The sequence below is a fragment of the Bos indicus genome, chromosome 12, assembly GCF_029378745.1.
Source record: "Bos indicus isolate NIAB-ARS_2022 breed Sahiwal x Tharparkar chromosome 12, NIAB-ARS_B.indTharparkar_mat_pri_1.0, whole genome shotgun sequence".
In the NCBI taxonomy this organism is placed as follows: Eukaryota; Metazoa; Chordata; class Mammalia; order Artiodactyla; family Bovidae; genus Bos; species Bos indicus.
Genome location: NC_091771.1, coordinates 31837712 through 31861841, shown reverse-complemented (window position 1 = coordinate 31861841; position 24130 = coordinate 31837712). Strand labels below are relative to the sequence as shown.

General features: G+C 42.4%; 1 protein-coding gene across 2 annotated transcripts in view; it reads right to left on the bottom strand.

Annotated features, from left to right (window-relative positions):
• FLT3 (fms related receptor tyrosine kinase 3) overlaps positions 1 to 24130 on the bottom strand; it is a 70100-nt gene that overhangs the window by 33370 nt on the left and 12600 nt on the right. For both annotated transcript variants that reach the window (XM_070800245.1, XM_070800244.1), the window contains exons 2-8: positions 19572 to 19693; positions 13844 to 14046; positions 10067 to 10182; positions 5023 to 5152; positions 1803 to 1930; positions 978 to 1117; positions 727 to 880 (exon numbers count right to left, since the gene is read on the bottom strand). In XM_070800245.1, coding sequence (XP_070656346.1) covers positions 727 to 880; positions 978 to 1117; positions 1803 to 1930; positions 5023 to 5152; positions 10067 to 10182; positions 13844 to 14046; positions 19572 to 19679 — 979 coding nt within the window. In that variant the 5' untranslated portion in view covers positions 19680 to 19693. The remainder of the gene's footprint in view (positions 1 to 726; positions 881 to 977; positions 1118 to 1802; positions 1931 to 5022; positions 5153 to 10066; positions 10183 to 13843; positions 14047 to 19571; positions 19694 to 24130) is intronic.

Sequence of the window (24130 nt, the reverse complement as noted above, 5' to 3'; positions counted from 1 at the left end):
TTTTGAGATCACTTAAAAAAAAATTTATTGCTGTCTCTGAGATTACTTAAAGCAGGGTTATTGTCAGATCCTACACAGCCCACCCAAATTTCCATTTCCTCAAGGTTCAGTGGTAAAGAATCCACCTGCCAATGCAGGAGACATGGGTTCAATCCCTGGGTCAGGAATATCCCCTGGAAAAGGAAGTGGCTGCCCACTCCAGTATTCTTGCCTGGAGAATCCCATGGACAGAAGAGCCTGGCAGACTACAATCCATGGGGTCCCAAAAGAGTTGGACACAACCAAGTGACTAAACAACAAGTATTTGTTGGGTTTTCTCAGCCACTGCTCTCTGCCCTTGAGGGGCAGTGCTCAGGTAGTTCTTATTAATGGTGCATTCTGCGTCTGGCTCTCAGCCATGTCTGGGACTACAAGGATAGAAGGGATTATTCCTGTCTTTAGGAACCTTCCAGCCTACTGGAAGACAAAAATCCACAAACAGAGGGTCATATTACAATGTGATGAGTGCAAAAGCAGTGGCATTCAAGCAGGCTCAGGCTCGGTTTAACCGGAAAAGGAAGGGAGGGGGCAGCTTGTATTGATTTCACAAAGCTATCCTAATTCAATTTCTCTCTCAACTTTTTGATACTAACCTTATACTGAAAGCAGAATTTGCAGCACCTGCCTTACACTCCACACTAAAACAACTAAAAACATGAGTACAAATTATGTGCGCAGCTGCATTACCTAGGATGGTGACCAAAGCTGATTTACTGGGATGCTCTGAAGAGGAACAAGTGTAATAGCCAGTGTCGTTTCTTCCCACTGATGATACAAAAGCAAACAGAATCCGTATCATAGTTCTGTTTGTGGAATAGGTACTCATCTCAAAGTAGCTGCCCTAGATTTTAATATAAAACAGAGTTTGAATGGAGTGATTTCCACCTGGATTCTTGGTTCATTTTTCTGCATTTCAGAATACCAGCTCATCCTCTCACCTCTTCCAGTGCTTTATTCTCTAATTCCCAGCTGAGCCCGAATCCGTGGTTTACGTGAATGGCTTTGCACCTTATCCATAAGGGTTCCCCTACTTTAAGAAATAATTGTGGCGGTGTGGTCTGAGGAGTCTGGTTTAGATCTAGAAGATGAAAAAATCCCGGGTAAGAAGAAAAGTGATTCCCCCCTGCACCACACAATATATCCTGAACATTCTGCAGAATAAAGGTTTTAATGGTATCTCAGGGCTTCCCTGGGGGCTCAGTGGTAAAGAATCCGCCTGAGACACAGGTTCCATCCCTGGTCCAGGAAGATCCCACAGGCTGTGGAGCAACTAAGTCCATGGGTCACAACTACTGAGCTTCTGCTCTAGAGCCTGGGAGCCGCAACTACTGAGCCCACGTGCAGCAACTACTGAAGCCCACAGGCCCTAGAGCCTGTGCTACATAACAAGAGAAGCTACCACAATGAGAGGTCCTTGCACCCCAACTAGAGAGTAGCTCCCCATTTGCCACAACTAGAGAAAAGCCCGTGCACCAACAAAGACCCAGCACAGCCAAAAATAAAATAAATAAATTAAAAAAAAAAGATTTTAATGGCATCTTAAATGTTACAAACTATCCCAAAATAAAAGGATATTTTAGAGATTAAGTAGTCTCTTATGAAGAAATGAGCACAGAAAGAATCCATAATATTACACTGAAAATGGCCTGAAGGAACTATAGCATTTTTGAAATTGAGTGAGGACCTAAGGGGTGATGATTAGTCCCAGACTGTCTCCAAGGAACAGTCACAGAAAACAGAAGGACAGGATATGACGGTCTTACCTATAGTGAAGAGCTTGGTACATTCCCTGCCCAGCTCGTTTCTTGCACAGCACCTGATATCTGTTCCAAATAACTCATGGAGGACGCTCTCCTCCTTCGTGACAACAGCTGGACTCTCTCCTTTACAGCTGCAATTAAAAAAGAAATGTCAGTTGACTAAACACCTTTTAAAATGACAAGCGAGTATTCAGGAGAAGAGCCAGATAAAAGGTTGTAGAGTTTAAGAGCCTGATAAGAAAATAAAGATAGGAGCAGGTCACAAGGCAAACCAATTCATACTGAGGGTGTGAGCACCACCCACGGAATTCTTAAGGGAACTAGTTAGTTATTCATTACCTCACCTAATTAGAATAATGCTGGAGAGAATCATAATAAAAGAGTGCCAAAGGTTTTGAGAAAAGTACGGATACGAAAGGGGAAAGGGGGGTGGGAGGAACTGGAAGATTGGGATTGACATACACACACTATTGATAGTATGTATAAAATAGAAAACAGCATGTGTAAAATAGGTAACAGCATGTATGAAACAGATAACTAATGAGAACATGGGCTTCCCTGGTGGCTCAGAGGTAAAGAATCTGCCCGAAAGTGCAGGAGACAAGGGTTCAGTCTCTGGCTCGGGAAGATCCCCTGGAGAAGGGAATGGCGACCCACTCCAGTATTCTCGCCCGGGAAATCCCACAGACAGAGGACTGTAGCCAGGCGGGCTACAGTCCATGGGGGTCCCAAAAGAGTTGAACACAACTTAGCGACTGAACAACAACAAATGAGAACATATTGTATAGCTCAGGGAACTCTACTTAATGCTCAGAGGTGACCTGAAATCCATAAGTGAGGGGGTACTTGTACATGTATGTCAGATTCATTTTGCTGCACACTAGAAACTAATACAACACAGTAAAGCAACTATACTCCAATAAAAATTTATTTAAAAAAAGATTTCGTGTCTGGTGACCTCTTGGTTGTTGTTAAACAGAAAAAACGAATGGAAGAACCGAGAAAAGACAGAAAAGGGGTGGGGAAGAAAATGGAGAAAAGGAAAAGCACAATTAGGTTTTAATACAGCAACAAGGTGTAGGATCTTTGAAGCTCTGAAGAGGACAAGCCGTGAGAGGGAGAGAGGCCAGGGCTGCAGAAGTGCCCAGGGTCCCCACAGCTCACAGAGGAGAGGGTGGTGTCACCTGAGAGGAGCCAGCCCCACCTGGGGATCTGGGCTTCCCCAGTGGCTCAGTGCTAAAGAATCTGCCTGCAGTGCAGGTCACTCAGGTTTGATAAAATCCCCTGGAGGGCACGGGAACCCACTCCAGTATCCTTGCCTGGAGAATCCCCAAGGACAGAGGAGCCTGTCGGGCTGCAGTCCATGGGGTCGCAAAGAGTCACGACTGAAGCAACTTAGCACACACGCACGGGGACTGAAGGGACTTCTCCCTGCCCTCTCCCACCTCCCTAACTATCACCTTTCCCAAAGCAGGTACAGCTTTTGGAATAGTCACAGCTTTCTGTGACTATATACAGCTTCTGTGTACAATCACTTTTCTCCTCTTTATCACTTTAGTCAAATATATTCTTTGTTGTTTACGTATTATTCCTTGAGTTTTAAAAATGACAACAATAATTCTTTTTAAATTACAATAATTTGTTTATTTTGTTTGGCCAAGTGGTAAGGGAAATCTTAGTCCCCTGACCAGGATGGAACCTGAGTCCCCTACATTGGAAGATCAGAGTCTAAACCACTGGACTGTCAGGGAAGTCCCAATAATAATTAATCTTTAAGACAACAATAATTGCTTATTGTAGACATTTTGGAAAATCCAGAAAAACCCAAAGGAAAGAATTTTAATTTGTCCATATTCCTACCACCATGAGATGACCAACTGTTACTATTTTGCTGTGTGTAGCTTTCTAATCTTTTTCTTCTCTGTTCACACATTACATTTATATCTATAGGTAATCTCTTTTTCCTTCAAAATGTGGAATCCCAGTTTTATCATTTGGCAACCTGATTTTTTTTTTCGCCTTCTCTTTAGTCCCATTTTTCAATTAAAGTTGTTTAGTACATTTTAATTAGTTCAAACAGCATGAATCCTTACTTTGTGAACACTTAGGTATAACACATTTACAAGGTACTGACTATCTACCGGGAATTGTTCTGTGCGTTTCACGTGTACCGATTCATTTCCTCACAGACCGCTACCAGCCCCACGCTTCTAATGAGCTGGCAAGGGGTTAAGTAACTCAAGGCCACACAAGTATAAGCACAGAAAGGTTCAGACCCAGGTAGATTCTACATCTTCAAACAATCATATCTGCTCTTCCAGAATACATGGAATAAGTACAAATTAAACATTCATTCACAGGGGATTTTTTTTATCTAGAGGGGATTATACACTAAAACCTGGACCTGGGACTTCCCTGGGGGCCCAGTGACTAAGACTCCATGCATCCAACTCAGGGGGCCAGGGATCCATCCCTGGTCAGGGAACTAGATCCCAAATGCCCCAACTAAGACCCAGTGCAGCCAAATAAGATAAAAGTAAAAAGTAAAAAACTTTAAAGTCTGGACCTTTTTTTTAAAAAAAACACAACAGTTATAACTTTATTTATTAATTTGACTGTGCTGGATCTGTGCTGCTGTGTGGGCGTTCTCTGTAGTTGTGGTGAGTGGGGGCTACTCTCTAATTGGGGTACGCCAGCTTCTCATTGCGGTGGCTTCTTGTGTTGCGGAGCATGGGCTCTAGGGTGTGCGGGCTTCTGCCAGTTGCTGCATGTGGGCTCAGTAGTTGTGGTGCCCAAGCCCTAGAGCACAGGTCAATATTGTGGTGCCTGAGCCACCTTACTTGATTAGGGATCGAACCCGTTTCTTCCACATTGGCAGATGGTTCTTTACTACTGGGCCACCAGGGAAGCCCTGGACCTTTCTTTTTCCCCCGACAGAGTCAACAACCCTGTAACTTTAAGTTAGAGAGTCAACAACCCTGAACTTAAAGGATGCTAATTCATGTCCTGTGATATGCAGGGAGGGTCCTACAGGTCAGTGACATGACCAATGGGAGCTCCAAAGGCCCCCTCACTAAGACACGCCCCCCACTTCCCCCCTGGGAAGTCCACACCAATCATGCTTTAAAAGGGCATGTTTCTTGTTAACATGGTGATAACTTGTATATACAGTATGATGTCAACTATATTAGAGAAAGTCACAAGAGCTGTTCTCACGTCATACCTGTCACTCTGTGAATCGCAGAACACCCATTCCACCGTCGGTTCTGGAACACTCTCTGAGATGCAGACCAAGGCGTCCTGATTTTCCATTTTTCTAAAGTAAGGTTTCCTTAATGTGTAAAGCAGTGTATCTAAAGCATTATAAATTATTCATGTTTTAATATTAAAAATGTTTCATATGAAAAACATTAAAAAAAACAATAACTTTGTCTCCTCAAAAGAAGAATTCTACATCAAGAAAAGTTAATCTCTTATACTCTAGCAGTATCTTCCACTCCATTCCAAATATATATAATAACATAGCCCCTCCTCACTAATATATTAAACTCAGCTCAGGCTGAAATGCTGACTGGCATTTATTCTCTTAGCTAATGTCTTTGGCTATTTCATGAATCCAAAGACAACTAAAGTTTAGCAGAGGGAAGCCAGGTAAAAAAACAAATATCAATATGCATGGGAAAAAGAAGAGCAGAAATAACATAAAGTTTATAACACATACTTATCTAGTTTTGAGGCTCAGCTTTCTGCCCACATGGAGAAGGGCATGGCAACCCACTCCAGTATTCTTGCCTGGAGAATCCCCATAGACAGAGGAACCTGGCGGGCTACAGTCCATGGGGTCACAAAGAGTCGGACACGACTGAGCAAGTAACACTTTCTGCCCACAATTTTATCTAGAACTAGGCAGAAATATAGTCGAACAGAGATAGAATTGAAACAGAATTAAGAGGTTTATTTTAGCCTCTTATTCACATTGAACCTCCCCCCTCCTCCTTCCTCCTATTTTCCCCTCCCTCTCCCCACGGTGCTTATCATATCATCTCTACTTCTGCTTGGAACCCTTAGCGACAGGAGTTCATGACCTCCCAGAGTAGATCCTTCCAGTTTGGAACCATTTTTTTTTTTTTAAAGAACGCTAAATTTCAATCTTCCTTATAATCAACTCTTTTAAAATACTATAATACTTTATATATATATATATGCATATCAAATATATACAAAGAGTAAATTTTGAAGCATAATAAATAAAAATGAAGATCTATGGATCCATGCTCTACTTAATAATTGCAATAATCATAAATACCATTGAATCTACTTTTGTGTTTCTCTCCATGTCTCAACCCTAGGTTAATTTTATCCTGAATTTTGTGTTTGTCATTTTCAAACTTTAAAAAATGTCTGTATCACATAGATGGGTGGCCCCAGACAGTATATTGGTTTGTTTGCTTGTTTCTGGGCTTCAACATGTGCAATCACTCAATATGCAGTCCTTCACAATTTCAGTTATTTATCCAAACTTATTTTTAAGACTCATCCATGGTTATGTATGCATGTAGCTATGCTTAATTCAAAACTCTTGATGAAAGGGAAAGAGGAGAGTGAAAAAATTGGCTTAAAACTCAACATTCAGAAAACTAAGATTGTGGAATCTGGTCCCATCACTGCATGGCAAATGGATGGGGAAACAGTGACAAATAAACAAAATAAAGTGAGAGACTTTATTTTCTTGGGCTCCAAAATCACTGCAGATGGTGACTGCAACCATGAAATTCAAAGATGCTTGCTCCTTGGAAGAAAAGCTATGACCAACCTAGACAGCATATTAAAAAGCAGAGACATTTCCTTTGCCAACAAAGGTCCATCTAGTCAAAGCTTTGGCTTTTCCAGTAGTCATGTATGGATGTGAGAGCTGGACTATAAAGAAAGCTGAGCACCAAATAATTGATGCTTTTGAACTGTGGTGTTGGAGAAGACTCTTGAGAGTCCCTTGGACTGCAGGAGATCCAACCAGTCCATCCTAAAGGAAATCAGTCCTAAATATTCATTGGAAGGACTGATGCTGAAGCTGAAATTCCAAAACTTTGGCCACCTGATGTGAAGAACTGACTCATTTGAAAAGACCCTGATGCTGGGAAAGACTGAAAGCGGGAGGAGAAGGGGACGACAGAGGATGAGATGGTTGGATGGCATCACCGACTCAATGGACACGAGTTTGAGTAAGCTCCGGGAGCTGGTGATGGGCCGGGAAGCCTGGTGTGCTGCAGTCCATGGAGTCACAGAATCAGACATGCCTGAGTGACTGAACTGAACTGAACTGCTGCTTAATTCATTTTGCTACCACTACCTTGTGTTCCACTGGTGGATATATCACAGTCTACTGTTCCATTTTCTTGTAGGGGACATTTGGGTGTTTCTTGTAGTTTGAATCACCAACAGTGGTCCTATGAACATCCTGTGCATTTCTACCAAGGCAGGTGTGTACATTCCTTTAACAATAGACCTCGGAGTGCAACTTCTGATCCCTACGGTGTGGATCCACGCATAATGACGATTTGTTTCCAACCATCCGGTGGGTATAAAATCATATCTCATTGTGGTCTTTTTTAAGATAATTTAAAATTTATTTATTTTATTATTTATTTTTGGCTGTGCTGGATCTTGGTTGCTGAGCAGGCTTTTCTCTAGTTTCAGCGAGTGGGGCCTTCTGTCCAGTCCCGGTGCATGGGCTTCTCCTTGCGGTGGCTGCTCTTGTTGCAGAGCACAGGCTCTAGAACATACAGGCTTCAGTTGTTGTGGCTCCTCAGCTCTAGGGCATAGGCTCACTAGTTGCGGTGCACAGGCTTAGCTGCCCCAAGGCATGTGGCATCGTCTCGGATCAGGGACCGAACCTACGTCTCCTGCCTTGGCTAGTGGATTCTTATCCACTGAGCCACCAGGGAAGCCCTTCATTGTGGTCTTAATTTGCATGTCTCAGCTATTAATTTAATATGTTTACTATATAGTGAAATATCTACTCGTGTCTTTTACTTTTCTACTAGTTTTTTTTCTTATTGATTTATAGAAGTTCTTTACATATTATGACTATTCAATCTTTGTTGATTATGTAAATTACAAACATCTTTTCCTATTGTATCATAGTTTTTACTATCTCTTCCTGTAGCTTCTGACCAGTGGTCCCAAGTCTACCTTCTAGAGCAATTTTTTTTTTTAAGTGAAGCTTTGCTTCCATGGGAAAATCTTTCCAATATTTAAAACCATCCTGAGGTTAAGGAAGACCACTGCCATTGAAGATGTTTTTAACTAGTTAGCCCAGGTTTCCTGATGCACATCAGAAGAATTTCCTTTACGTTACACTGCAATCAATCTTCTGCTTTCCTCAAAATATTTCCTTTTCTTTGCTAAACATTCTTAATTCCCTTAGCTTCTCCTAACGTAAGGAATTCCAAGATTTTCACTATCCTGGTGGCTCTGTTTTGTCACTGTTCATCTGCAAAAATGTAGAACTGTAAATAGTAATTTTCCATGAATTTTCTTAACCCAGACATTACATTTTTGTGAATGCTGCCAAGGTTCAGATTTCCTTTTTTAGCAACCATAACATACTGTTGGTTAATACTGAACTTGTGGTTCACTAAACCCTTTCCTCTTTTTCGTGTTGACTTCTGCCAAGTCTACTCCACCTGATTTTTTTGAATCCCACCACCCAGCAGCACCGTTAAAAACAGTTGCAACTTACTTGAATGATTGTTGTGCTATTTTTATATTGTAAATCTTTTTCTTTTCATTTGTACATTGTAAATCTTAAGTGAAAAAAAGTTGCCCTAAGTATAATAAAGACAGCAGACACACATTTACTTTATACAAATTCAACACTTGGCAAAAAACAGAGGGAAAGAAAGAGAGAGGAAAAAATCTCTCATTCTCTTCCAACCTGAGGGCTTCCTGTCTCACAGAGTGGGGTGCAGGACTAGGGAGGGGTCAGGAACAGGACTAAAATCAAAGAGCAATGAGAGGTACCTCTTGACTTTTGACCTTCTAGGGCTCTGGCTCTTTACATATCAGAGTAATTGCCGGGCTTTTCAAAACAAACGTTGACGGATTTTGACTTTGCCTGGCTTTTGCCTGACAGGCTGACTTTGGAGCCTAACACCGTGTCCCCAGCCCCGTTCAGATGAGCCTTGTGGGAATCTAAATGGCTCTGCTGTTTGCAGCTCTGACTGCAAGACCCAGGGCAGGGAGGCTGGGAGTGCAGACCTGGCCAGGCTCAGCCTCCGGTCGTTGAGCCCCGCACCGCTATGGGCCGGGACACACAGGCACTGCACCCTGCAAGTCACACCAAAGTGCAGCCAGGGAGCCTGATTTACAGTGGATGAACCAGAGCTTCTGGAGTGCTGCCCTGGCCCCTAAAGGCACCGGGACCCATGTGAACGCACCACTTCTAGCCCCGTTTGTCATGTGGGGTAAACCATGGTGGGGGGGCGGTACAAGGCTGAGTCTGCACAACCTCCAGGCCTGGCAGAACTTGGTGGAGAGAAGGAGAAGCCAGAAGACATGCCAGAGGTGGTTTTGCTAACTGCACAGCTATGTCCCCGTCCTCCCCTGGCCCCCCAACACCCCGGGTGAGAACCTCTGCCTTGCTCCTGATGGTCTGCATAGCAATGGGAGCATTGCAATGAACACAGCAGCTGGCAGCTCCGTATGGTTATTTAAATTCAACTTTCAATCAATTAAGATGAAATAAAGTGACAACTTTGGTGCCCAGTCACACTGGCTATATTTCAAATGTTCACCAGCCACCTGTGGCCAGTGGCTACCTTGCTGGACAGAGCAGACACAGACATTCTCATTGCCTAAGCTTGTGCAATCCTGTGAGATATGTCTGTGTAACCCCATTTTATAGATCAGAACACTGAGGCTCAGAGAAGATGCCGTGACCCGCCCAAAGCGGTCACATCAGATCCAAACTAAGGACTCAGGTCTTCTGACTCTAAGGTCAAAATGCTTTTCACTTCTTCCTTGTCATCTGTCCGTCAGTGAAAAAAAATGGGGAGCCCTAAAATAGAGGTTCTGAAGAGCGCTCACCCTCAGTCTGTGGGTCACAGCAGAGTCTCAATAGGTGATGGGGGAGGTTGAAGTGAGTTCAATTAATTCAGCCACATGTCGAGGGAAACCTGGTTAAACTGTCTGGGGCACCTGGTAAGAGCTCTTAGATTCCAACCACCCCTTTAGAATATTGAGAAAACCTAGGAGCAAATGGCACTTACTTCTTAGACTCACTGTAAACAATACTGTGTAATTGGTAGCTGCACTCTGAATCAAAAGTCGGTATTCTCCAGCTTGGGTTTCTGTCATTTTCAAAATGACCATGGAAAAAACTCCTCTGAAACACAAGAAAGAGAACTGGTTAATCTGGAAAACGTGTGAAACAAAAACCATCAAATTTCACACTGAGTCAGAAGGCAGTTGGGCAGCTCTGGTTCATCTCCGTGGAGAACAAAGCTCCTATCCTGCGCCCAACACTCAGCTTGGGCCTTGTTAGTTTGACCTTGACCTTGATCCTGTCCCTCCCTGGGGAGTGAGCGCCTTCACCTCATGCTACCCAAGCCCCTTGGAGGAAAAACTCCTGCCAAAACCATACAGACTTGGTGGGATGCCTTCCTTAGTAGCAGGGCAGCATTCCTGCCAACGACAAAGCATCCTCCATAGGCTTGTCTGCCAGTCACCTGGTCACATGCCTTGGTGCCCCGTTTGCAGAACCACATCATGGAACAAGCAAGATGTGCTGAGACTAAGAATAGTCCGTTTTGTGCCCTATCCGTCCAGAGGGAAGAATTCAAGTAAAATCAGACACAAAGCATTTTCCTATGAGATAATAATTACACTGATACATCACATGGATGTAAGGAGAGAGATGTCTCAATGTGAGTATTTCTAAGTTTTCAGATACTTGGTAAAGATCAATCTGCCTAGGGGCCTTCGTTTCCCAGGTGGCACTAGTGGTCAAGAACCTGCCTGCCAATGCAGAGGATGTAAGAGATGTGGGTTCAATCCCTGGGTCAGGAAGATCCCCTGGAGGAGGGCATGACAACCCACTCCAGTATTCTTGTCTGGAGAATCCCCATGGACAGAGGAGCCTGGCGGGCTACAGTCCATAGGGTCACAAAGAGTCGGACACAACTTAGCGACCAAACAACAACAAATATGTATTTTTTGCTCATGCAGGTGTTTTGACACGCTTGCTTTCTTTCTCTGAACTCTTCACATTCCTAGTACCATGTGTGAACTCTTGGGTATCTCATACAAAACTCTGAGATGGTTATCAGATCTGTCTGGTTATGAGTCTGAGAGCAGATTTAATTTCTGTGTGAGTGTGTGTGTGTGCACGCACGTGTGTGCTCAGTTGTGTCTTGATTCTGTGACCCCCCGGACTGTAGCCACCAGGCTCCTTTGTTCATGGGATTCTCCAGGAAAGAATACTGGAGTGGGTTGCCATTGCCTTCTCCAGGGGATCTTCCCAACCCAGGGATCGAACCCGTGTCTCTTGTGTCTCCTGTATTGGCAGGCCGATTCTTTACCACTGTACCGCCTGGGAAGCCCTTAATTTCTGTAACTCTTTGCTATGGAGAAGTTGCTAAAAATGTCTTGGTACTAGGTTAACTAACCCACAAAAGACCTATGACTTTGGCTGCCTGACCTATAACAAAAAAAGGCACTCTTTCAGAAGAGTAAAAAGAACCCTAATTTTTTATTTTTCTTTTGGTCTCAAGCTAAGAGCTGTTGTGGCATTTCATATATGCATATCTATATATCTATATACCTATCTATCTATCTATAATATATATGTATATATATTAGTCTCTAAGAAGAGATTTCATTTTGTTTTACGGGAATTCTGTGGTGTGTGGGAAAAATGATCATTTACATGCTTTGTAGCACACACAGAGTGATAACATCATGTGGTATTAGATTTTAATAAAATTACTGGAACATTTCTTTAAGGCAAAATGCTTAATAACAGAGTGCTTTACTTTAACCCCAAGGTAAACGTAAGCAAAAAAAGAGAAGTGAGTAATATGGCCTCAAAAGAGGAAAGGAAAATGAATGTGCTCTAAGGTTTAGAACCAGACTTCAGAATTATAGCTACTGGCCTGAAAACTACTTCAATGTTGGTCTGACCTTACAGAAACAAATTAGAGTCCTTGGTACAAGCCAATCATGGGTGTTCTCCCGTGTCCCAGGCAGGTGGCATGGAGCTCTCTTTGGGTCATTGAGGGGCCGTTTTCTGCATTGCTTCTAGAAAGACAATGCCTCTGCTAGTTTTGGGATGCCAGAGCAACCCAAGAATTAGAGAATAAAGCAGTGTAGAATTAGTAAGTGGGCATTCAAATGGCCCGTGCCGCCTGCTTCCTACCCTCCTTGGTCGTGGACAGCAGCGGGCTGCAGTCAGCACAGGGTTAGAGTCAGGGCTTTGCTGTCAATCTAAGACGTGTTTCTGGACCCTGACACCAATGCTCACCACACAGAGGTCAATTTCTAATGTTTCATAATATTATACATTGCAATTCTGCTCATCATACTAGGAAACAAAACAGGTAAGCAATTCCCAGAAAGAAGCTTCTCACTACTTTAACTAGTCAGCTCTTTGCTACTTTAACCAGAATGGAAGAGAAATTTTCTAATTTTTTTATCTTTAAGACAAAATACAATGAAAACACAAGCCATTGGAATTCCCTGGCGGTCCAATGGTTTATAATCTGCCTGCCGATGCAGGGGATTTGGGTTTGACCCCTGGTCTGGGAAGAATCTACATCCTGTAAGGCAACCGAGCCCATTCGCCACAACCACTGAGCCCGCACTCCAGAGCCTGTGTGATCCAGCAAGAGAAGCCACCGCAACGAGAGGCCCTTGCGCTACAGTGAGAGAGAAGCCCCCGCTCACTGCAACTAGAGAAAGTCCATGCATAGCCATGAAGATCCATGGAGCCAAAAATAAAATAAGTAAATAAAATTTTTGAAAAACAAGCCACCTTTAAAATCTCAAACAATCTTTTCACTATTTGTTTTACATTTTGTCAGCTATCACTACGTTCTTAGGCCCCGGCCGCTCAGTCTCTCAGTCATGTCCAACCCCATGGACTGTGGCCTGCCAGGTTCCTCTGTCCATGGGATTTCCCAGGGAAGAATACTGGAGTGGCTTGCGATTTCCTCCTCCAAGGGATCTTTCCAACCCAGGGATCAAACCTGCATCTCCTATGTCTCCTGCATTGGCAGGTGGATTCTTTACCTGGTACCTTTACTAGTACCACCTGGGAAGCCCTTCTTCTTCTGCTGTTGCTGCTGCTAAGTCGCTTCAGTCGTGTCCAACTCTGTGTGACCCCATAGACGTCAGCTCACCAGGCTCCCCTGTCCCTGGGATTCTCCAGGCAAGAACACTGGAGTGGGTTGCCATTTCCTTCTCCAATGCATGAAAGTGAAAAGTGAAAATGAAGTCGCTCAATCGTGTCTGACTCTGTGCAAACTCATGGACTGCAGCCTACCAGGCTCCACCGTCCATGGGATTTAGGCCCTAAATATACCATATATGTCTATATAACTTTTTAAATTAATAGACTTTATTTTTTAGTACAATTTTACATTTATGGGAAAACAGCATAAACACAGAGATCCCGAACACACCCTTCCCCATCCCCCCCACCACCCCCAGTTTTCCTATTACTAACATCTTGCATACGTGTGGTGTATTTGCTACAAGTGATAAACCAATACTGATATTAACTCAAGTCCATAGTTTACATTAGGACTCACTTTTGGTGTTGTTTACCCTGTGCATTTTGACTGCTATAAAATGTCATGAATCCATGCCCTAACTAATTTTTTGGTTCACTTTATTTCACTGGAGATAAGAGTTACAATGGACGTCTTACAGCAGTCTGAAAAGAAACTCCAAATGAAGCAAGAATGCCTTTTTTTCTTTTTAATGGGAAGAAAGTATTCCTCCAAAAATCCTTGTGGTTACACATTGCCGCCCTGGCTCCCGCTTACCTGTTTTGTAAATCCAAGTGTGGCTGGCAGTTTAGGTATCTGTGTTTAAAGACCCAGAGACAGGAAGTGTTCCCTGGGGCGGAGACCAGTACTTGCAGTGTGATGGACGCAGACACGTCCACCTGCACCGTGGCCGCTTCATAGATGGTCTCTGTGCCCTCGGGCCTCAACGCACATGCCAGGTCTTCCCGGGATTCTGATGCCTACGTCATCGATGAAACAACGTGAATTTACTACAAGGGCAGGTTTAATAACTCTTCCTTTTAGCTGGAAACTTTACCAAATACATACATGTTGAAATACTGCATACAACACCCAAGCGCATCATAACCCATGGAGGACATATCACTGACTAAAATTCATATTAGTTATAATTCTCTAAGGAAAAGACAGATAATTTTAGGCTGCATTTCTAAAAATGCTTTATAGACTGTTATAGGTTGAATTGTGCTACCCCCAAATTCAGAAAAGGGCGGCAGAAGATGAGATGTTTGGATAGCATCACCGACTCAATGAACATAAGTTTGACCATACTCCAGGAGATGATGAAGGATAGGGGAGCCTGGTGTGCTGCAGTCCATGGGGTCACAAAGAGTTAGACACAACTGAGCAACTGAACAACAACAGGAAGAAATAACAAAACAAAGTGAAATGTGATGTGCTTGATAAACAGAAGTCCACTACTTTGGACGGTGCATTTAAGTGCTCTGGACCTTCAGAGCAGGGAGAAGTGACTTCCAGGCGGGGACAGTGGGGGTGGAGATGCTCCAGTGGAGTGCAGCAACTGAGCTGGATCTTAAAAGATGAACACAGAATAAAGTAAACCAAGAACAACAACAACAAAATCCTGACATGCCAGAAGAAAATATTTGCTATGCGTATGACAAATAAAGGAAAGAAAGTGCTAATACCCTTAGTAGGTAAAGAATTTTTTTAAACATTGAGAGACACAGAAGCAAAAACACGATAGAGAAAAGGGAAAAAGAAATAAATAGACAGTTCACAAAAACGTTATAAAGAATGGCTCTTAGGCACATGAGAAAATGTTCAAATACACATATGATCAGAAAAAAACAACATTGAGATAGCACTTATCTATCACACTAGCAAAATTTTGTTGGTGAGGCTATAAGGAAATATCCACTCTCATACATTGCTGGAGGAAGGCAAACTGGTGCACCCTTCTAGGGGCGGGTCTGGAATTCACCAACACCTAATAGAACTATTATGCACTTCACCCTCTCAGCCAGCAATCCCATTTTGAGGACTATATGTCCAACAATTGACTGAACATCATTTATAATTGCAAAATATTAGAAACTACCTAAGTGCTTGCACATAGGAAAGCACTTAAGTGCTCATACACAGCAGAGTGACGGAATAAATTATGGCCCATCCACACAATCGAGGACATGCAGTTATAGAGAAGGATGAGGACAAGCTCCATGAACTGATTTGCAGTGATTTCCTAGGCAGATGCTAAGTGAAGAAAGCTAGGTTCAGAATGTTTCTACTTTCAGTTACGCTATCCTTTGGGTAACAAGGAAGGCGACTAAGACAATACACATGTATCTGCTCATTTGTGCACAAGAAATACAGGACTAATATAAAAACCTTAAGGGACTGGCTCACTACAGGAGATAGATGGGGAAAGGAGGAAACTTGGAAGTAGGGATGAAGAAGGCATGACATTTCTATGAGTATGTCTTTTATCACATAGCTTTAGCTTTCAGGACCAGAATCTTGTTTCAGATACTCACAAAATAAATCATTAACATCAACCAGGATATGGGGGAACTAAAAATGGAATGCAAACCAAGTGAACTTAACTGCATCACAAATAACTAACATAATCAGAGTGAAGGGATTGGGAAAGAAAGGAACAAACTTAAGTAACTTGGGAAAAGAATGCTTTGGATGGTATGAGGTTAAAGACAAAAAGAATTGCACACAAGTACTGTATTCCCAGGGGCTTCCCAGGGTGGCTCTAGTGGTAAAGAGCCTTCCTGCCAATGCAGGAGATGTTAGAGACATGGGTTCAATCCCCAGGTCAGGAAGATCCCCTGGAAAAGAGCATGGCAACCCACTCCAATATTCTTGCCTAGGGGCATCCCATGGACAGAGAAGCCTGGAGGGCTACAGTCCATAGCGTCGCTAAGAGTTGGACACGACTGAAGAGACTTAGCACACACGCACTGTATTCTAGTTGCTAAATCTTTTTCTCACTGGGATGTGGGTAAGCAACTCTGACACACCAGCATGTGCATGCTAAGTCGCCTCAGTCATGTCCGACTCTTTGCGACCCCACGGACTGTAGTCCACCAGGCTACAGACTCTGTCCATGGGATTCTCCAGGCAAGAATACTAGAGTGGGCTGCCATTTACACCAGAAATGAATATTATTATTGAATGATAATAAAGTAAATTATTTTAGATAATGAAAGCCAGGGGTCTTACTGTCAGAGAGAGAAGTACAACTGAGGAAAGAGAGAAAGGTAGAATGAACCCTTTGGTGCTGAATTGAATCACAGTTATCAGCATGAACTCATGGTGATACATAGATAGATAGAGATGATAAAGAGATAAATATAGTGTGTATGGATGGGGGCGGCAGGTAGTATACAAGCATGTATATCCTACCTGTGTCTGCCAAGAAAACCTAGAAGCAACAATGCTCAGGAGCAATAAGCACACTCAGCTCTCAGATCTTGGTTTCTAAATACTATTCTCCATGAAACCAATGCTTCTTGGAGAAGTGGTTAGTTCCAGCGCCAACACAGGAAAAATACAAGATGAGCCTGAACTATGCTGTAGTGCCAAAAAGTAAGGGTGTGCTTCAAAAATTATGCGGACATGTTGAAAAGACACAGGAACCAAGCTGAAGTAGCTCCCAATGACCAAAGCTGGAAACATCTGAGCCCCCAAATAAAGTGTTAGTTTGGGGCTATAATCCATGCAATAAAATAAGTGTCTATAAGTCTAGACTGATTAAATAAATAACACGGAGAGAAGAGACAGCTCTTCCTCACAGAAGGATTCCAGTTAGGAACAAGTTAGGGAGTTGCTCCCTAATTCCAGTTAGGGAACAAGGGGCAAAGAAGCTCATCATCAGGAAAACATCACAGTAATAATGGTTATAGGCAAGCTCCACCAGTGGACGCCAGAATCAGTGGGGTGAAAAACGGAGGAGAAACAGAATATTTGTATCTCCCCCCAATCCTTTTTAACTACAAAGGAAAAATAGTAGCCTTGTAGGGGAGAAACTCAGGACACACCACCTTAATCTTCAAACAGAAATGATAATGATGGGAAATCTCAGATTTGAAACAATTAAGTGAATTGTGGAAACAGTAAAATAATCCTATTTTGATCCCAGGCTATACTGTGATACAGCTCAGGATGGAGTTGCTTATTTATTAGAGCTGCCTTGGTCAGCTTTGTCAACTAAAGAGTGCTTGGTTCTTCAAAAAAACCTCTGAACTATAAGAGTTTTAGAAAGATGTCTCATCTGAGAACCGTGAACTATGGAAGAAATCAAGACTGCTTTTGAGAAAAGCCACTGACACCCTGATAATCCATCTCACATCGAAGCAGGAAAATACCCAGAAGGAGCGCCTTCAGCTTCAGGAAGGCGAAAGTTCAGTTTTTCTACAGTTAGGATGGTTGCTTGATGTGGTTTAGGAACTACTAGGTCCTAATACAATCCTGAATATTGCATAAGAGTACAATTTATTCTACATAAAAAAGATAATACAGAGCTTAATACTAGAAACCAAGACCAATTATCTTGGATTTTTTTAAAAAAGATTGTGATTTATAAGAAAGCACTTAAATGTGTGCAGCTATTTTCTCACATTGAAAAGACACTAAAAGTTTAAAACATCACAGCAAATAATAGTAAAATTTTTTCTTGTCTGCACTAAAATAATCATGTACACCAAATGTCTTAGTTATTAACAAGCCAATGTGTTAATGACACCAATATCTGTTAAAAATTTAAACCCAAATAAATAAGTAAATAAACAAACAAACTATACTTTTGTGCTATGTGTACTCTATAAAAGAAAACAGAGTAACTATAGCTTTGTATGAATCCTTAACTGAATAAAAACCATCAGATCAGATCAGATCAGTCACTCAGTCGTGTCCGACTCTTTGCGACCCCATGAATCGAAGCACGCCAGGCCTCCCTGTCCATCACCATCTCCCGGAGTTCACTCAAACTCACGTCCATCGAGTTGGTGATGCCATCCAGCCATCTCATCCTCAGTCGTCCCCTTCTCCTCCTGCCCCCAATCCCTCCTAGCATCAGAGTCTTTTCCAATGACTCAACTCTTCGCATGAGGTGGCCAAAGTACTGGAGTTTCAGCTTTAGCATCATTCCTTCCAAAGAACACCCAGGGCTGATCTTTAGAATGGACTGGTTGGATCTCCTTGCAGTCCAAGGGACTCTCAAGAGTCTTCTCCAACATAGAATTGGTTAATTTATGGTCACTTTTTATTGTATATAGACTTCTAATATTTTCAGTTTCTTGATCATTTAAGCTTCCTTCATTTGAGTAAACACCTAGGCTATGTTAGCTGAATAGTATTAAGAAGAGTAATGGAAAACAAGGGTGGAACTTGAAGGAGTCAGAGCCAGTCTATGGAGTGATATGCACGTCGACTGAAGTCATGAGAAGACCAAGCCAGGCTGTAAAGGATGTAGCTATGCCTCAAGAAGAATAGTCTGGGGCCTCCCTGGTGGCTCAGGGGTACAGAATCCACCTACCAAAGCAGGGGACACGGGTTCGATCCCTGGGTGGGGAAGATCCCACATGCCATGGGACAACTAAGTCTGTGTGCCACAACTGCTGAGCCTGTGCTCTGGAACCTGGGAACTGCAGCTACTGAGGCTGTGTGCCGCAACTGCTGGAGCCCGCGCGCCCTAGAGCCTGTGCTCAACAACAAGGGAAGCCCAGGCACAGCATCTAGAACAGCCCCAGACCTCTGCAACCAGAGAAAGCCCACGCAAAGCAACAGAGACTCGGTGCAGCCCAAAATTAATTGAGAAAAAGAAAAGAAAAGAAAAGTTCGGCAGCCCTATCTGAGCTGAACTGTAGAAGGAAGAAGGCACTTACAATATTATTGTGACTATGAGGGCTGGAATTAGGGAAGTGGCAGGGAGACTGGAGAATATGAGGTGGTTAAATGAGAACTAGGAAAGAAAGGAAATTGATAAGACTTGGTAACTGACCAAATGTGAGGGCAGAGAAAGGAAGCAGTCCAAAGTGAGGCTGAGCTTTCAAGCTTAGGATCTAGACGGGGCTGTAAACAGAAATCCATTAAAACAAGATGTTTGGGGAAATAGAAATGAAGTAAATTATATAGGTGGGTCTTAATGAGCAAATGGAAAAAATCTATTTATGTAAACCCAGGAGGCAGTTGGAAATTTAGAGATTCGGGGCGTGAGAGAGAAGCCTGGCTTTATTTTAAGGAGAAAAGGAAATCTTTGTTTCTTATTCATTCTGAGTATCACTGTCCTTCCAGAATCTAAGCCCAAAGACAATGTGACTCTTGTTGGGATGGAGTCCCAGGTAACAATGAGTAGAGATGCTCATCAATACCCCACATGAATGCATAGTTACTTAAATATATAAAAAGAAAAGCTCATAAGCCATAGCAAGTCTCAATAGCTTACAAAGTATGGTCTCCAGAGAAAATAGCTAAAATTTTACTATTACTTTACCATGGGATTTGATGATGATGTCCTCACTGATGAATCATTGTTTCCATGGTTGATTAAAACACACTTGATCTCAGGCAGATCTTGATTTGTAATAGTCTGGAATATCATTGTGGAAAAAACAACTGTGAAAGCAAACAAAGGCAGTGATGTTGATACATGCACACCTTAAAAAGAAAATATGTATTCATCTTACAATTAAACAAAATGTAATCAAGGGAAAGCGGCCAACAGGAAAGCATGCAGGAAGTATAATTTCACAAAAGGCAAGTCTTACTATCAATCTTGAGCAGAGGTCCTTAGAGCAGTGTTTTCCAAGGGAACATTCTTGGGGGATGGAAATATTCCTTATCTGTGCTGTTCAACAGGGTGGTCCTTAGCTGCATTTAGCATTAAGCATTTGAAGTGAGGCTAGTGCAACTGAAGACTGGTTATTTGTATACCAGCCATTTTTTTCTTCTTTATGGTTTCCTGGTGCATATACAAGTTACGTTTATGGTACAGTGTAGCCTTTTAAGCGTGTAACAGCATTATACCCAAGAATACAATGTGTATACCTTAACTAAAACATACTTTCTTGCTAAAAAATGCTAACCATCATCTGAGCCTTCAGTGAATTGTAGTCCTAACATCAAAGATCACTGATCAAAGATCACCAAAACAACTATAATAATAGTGAAAACATTTGAAATATTGTGAGAATTACCAAAACGTGACATAGAGATACAAAACGTGCAAATGCTGTTTTATCATCACATAATTTTGAATTTCCCAGTTTTCTTCTTGTAGCTGAGTTCTGGTTTCATACCACTGTGATCAGAAATATCCTGGAGAATGTTCTGAGTGAGCTTGAGAAGACTGTATATTCACTGCTGTTAGATGGCATGTTCTGTAAATGACTGTTAGGTCCACCTAGTCTAACACGTAGTTTAAGTCCGATGTTTCCTTACTGATTTTATGTCTAGATGATCTATCCTTTGTTGAAACTGGGGTACTGAGGTCCCTTTGTGTTGTTGCATTGTTATTTCTCCCTTCAGGTCTGTTAGCATTTGCTTAATTTCTTTAGGTGCTCCTATGGCAGGTGCATAAATATTTATACATGTCATATTCTCTATTGGGTGACCCTTTTTACCTCTTATGACAATCTTTGGCTAAAGTCTATTTCGTCTGATGTAAGTATAGATATCTCTACTTTTGGTTTCCATGAGCATGCAGTATCTTTTTCCATCCCTTTACTTTTAGTCTGCGTGTGTCTTTAAAACTGATTAGGAACTTCCCAGGTGGCCCAGCGGTTAAGAATCCGCCAGCCAATACAGGGGACACAGGTTTGATCTCTGGTTTGGGCAGATCCCACGTGCCTTGGAGCAGCTAAGCCTGCTAGCCCCTCCACTGAAGCCAGTGCACTCTGGAGTCCACGTACCGCAACTACTGAGCCCACGCACTACAATCAGAGAATCCATGCACTGCAATGGAAAAGATCCTGCATGCTGCAACTAAGACCCAACACAGCCAAATAAATAAAATCAATAAGTATTTTTATTTTTATTTATTTTTTTGAGCTTTTACTTCTTTATTTTATTTATTTTTTAAATTTTATTTTATTTTTAAACTTTACAATATTGTATTAGTTTTGCCAAATATCAAAATGAATCCGCCACAGGTATACCTGTGTTCCCCATCCTGAACCCTCCTCCCAGGTATTCTTGGTAGCTGTTTTTTTTCTTTTAGCATTTCAAATATGTAATGCCATTCCTTTCTAGCCTACAAAGTCTCTGCTGAAAAATCTGCTGATAGTACTACAGAGGCTCCGCTGTTTTCCTTCTTGCTGCCTTTAAGATCTTCTTCTTGTCTTTAGTTTCTGACAGTGTATCTATAACGTGTCTCAGTAGGTCTCTTCACATTCATCTTATCTGGAAGTCTCTGGACTTCTTGGACCTGGATGTCTGTTGCTTATGCCCAGATGAGGGGATTTTTCAGCCATTATCTCTTTGAATAATTATTGTGTTCTTTCTCTTTCTCTTCATCTTTTGGGACCCCTATAATGACTATTAGTTTAGTGTGATGGTATCTCTTAAGTTCCTTAAACTGTCTTCACTCTTTTCTTTTTTCCCTTATTGCTCCTCTGATTGGATCAATTCCACTGCTCTGTCTTTGATCTCAGTAATTCTTCCACCACACAGTTGGTTGGTGAACTCCTTTTCTGAATTTTTCAGTTATTGTATTCTTCTTACGGAGAAGGCAATGGCACCCCACTCCAGTAATCTTGCCTCGAAAATCCCATGGACGGAGGAGCCTGGTAGGCTGCAGTCTGTGGGGTCGCTAAGAGGCGGACACGACTGAGCGACTTCACTTGACTTTTCACTATCATGCATTGGAGAAGGAAATGGCAACCCACTCCAGTGTTCTTGCCTGGAGAATCCCAGGGACGGGGAGCCTGGTGGGCTGCTGTCTATGGGGTCGCACAGAGTCGGACATGACTGAAGTGACTTAGCAGCAGTAGCAGCAGCATTCTTCTTAAGCTTTCTCTCTCTGTGGAAATTCTCACTTTATTCATGTATTGTTCTCAGGGAGCATCAGTGAACATCTTTATGACTGTTAGTTTGAACTCTTTTTTAAAAAACAACTATTTATTTATTTATTTTTGGCTGCGCTGGGTCTTCTTCGCTGCCTGTGGGCTTTGTCTTGTTGCAGAGAGTGGAGGCTACTCTCCAGTCATGGTTATCAAACTTCTCATTGCAGTGGCTTCTCTTGTTGGATCATGCAGGCTCTAGAGTTCGGGCTCAGTAGTAGTTGTGACACATGGGCTCAGTTGCCTTACAGCACGTGGAATCTTCCCGAACCAGGAATGGAACCCACACCTTCTGCTTTGGCAAGGGGATTCATAACCAGTGGACCACCAGGGAAGTCCTATTTTGAACTTTTTACAGGTAAATCACTTATCTCCATTTCACTAAGGTTTGTTTCTGGAGTTTTATCTTATTCTTTTGTTTGAAACACGCTCCTTTCTTTCTTCATCATCTTTGATTATCTATGTTGGTTTCTGTGGATTAGATAAAAAGCCATATTATCCCAGTCTTCACAGAATAGCCTCTTGTAGAAGAAATCTTATCCGTCCACCCAGGCTTAGTTCTTGGTTCAGTTCAGTTCAGTTCAGTCGTTCAGTCATGTCCGACTCTTTGCAACCCCATGAACTGCAGCATGCCAGGCCTCCCTGTCCATCACTAACTCCCGGAGTTCACCCAAACTCATGTCCATCGAGTCTGTGATGCCATCCAGCTATCTCATCCTTTGTCATCCCCTTCTCCTCCTGCCCCCAATCCCTCCCAGCATCAGGGTCTTTTCCAATGAGTCAACTCTTCACATGAGGTGGCCAAAGTACTGGAGTTTCAGCTTCAGCATCAGTCCTTCTAAAGAACACCCAGGACTGATCTCCTTTAGAATGGACTGGTTGGATCTCCTTGCAGTCCAAGGGACTCTCAAGAGTCTCCTCCAACACCACAGTTCAAAAGCATCAATTCTTCGGCACTCAGCCTTCTTCACAGTCCAACTCTCACATGACCACTGGAAAAACCATAGCCTTGACTAGACAGACCTTTGTTGGCAAAGTAATGTCTCTGCTTTTGAATATGCTATCTAGGTTGGTCATAACTTTCCTTCCAAGGAGTAAGCGTCTTTTAATTCCATGGTTGCAATCACCATCTGCAGTGATTTTGGAGCCCAGAAAAATAGTCTGACACTGTTTCCACTGTTTCTGCATCTATTTCCCATGAAGTGATGGGACCGGATGCCATGATCTTTGTTTTCTGAATGCTGAGCTTTAAGCCAACTTTTTCCCTCTCCTCTTTCACTTTCATCAAGAGGTATTTTACTTCCTCTTCACTTTCTGCCATAAGGGTGGTGTCATCTGCATATCTGAGGTTCCTGATATTTCTCCCGGCAATCTTGATTCCAGCTTGTGCTTCTTCCAGCCCAGTGTTTCTCATGATGTACTCTGCATAGAAGTTAAATAAGCAGGGTGACAATATACAGCCTTGATGTACTCCTTTTCCTATTTGGAACCAGTCTGTTGTTCCATGTCCAGTTCTAACTGTTGCTTCCTGACCTGTATATGGGTTTCTCAAAAGGCAGGTCAGGTGGTCTGGTATTCCCATCTCTTTCAGAATTTTCCACAGTTTATTGTGATCCACACAGTCAAAGGCTTTGGCATAGTCAATAAAGCAGAAATAGATGTTTTTCTGGAACTCTCTTGCTTTTTTGATGATCCAGTGGATGTTGGCAATTTGATCTCTGGTTCCTCTGCCTTTTCTAAAACCATCTTGAACATCTGGAAGTTCATGTTTCATGTACTGCTGAAGTCTGGCTTGGAGAATTTTGAGCAATACTTTACTAGCATGTGAGATGAGTGCAATTGTGCAGTAGTTTGAGCATTCTTTGGCATTGCCTTTCTTTGGGATTGGAATGAAAACTGACCTTTTCCAGTCCTGTGGCCACTGCTGAGTTTTCCAAATTTGCTGGCATATTGAGTGCAGCACTTTCACAGCATCATCTTTCAGGATTTGAAA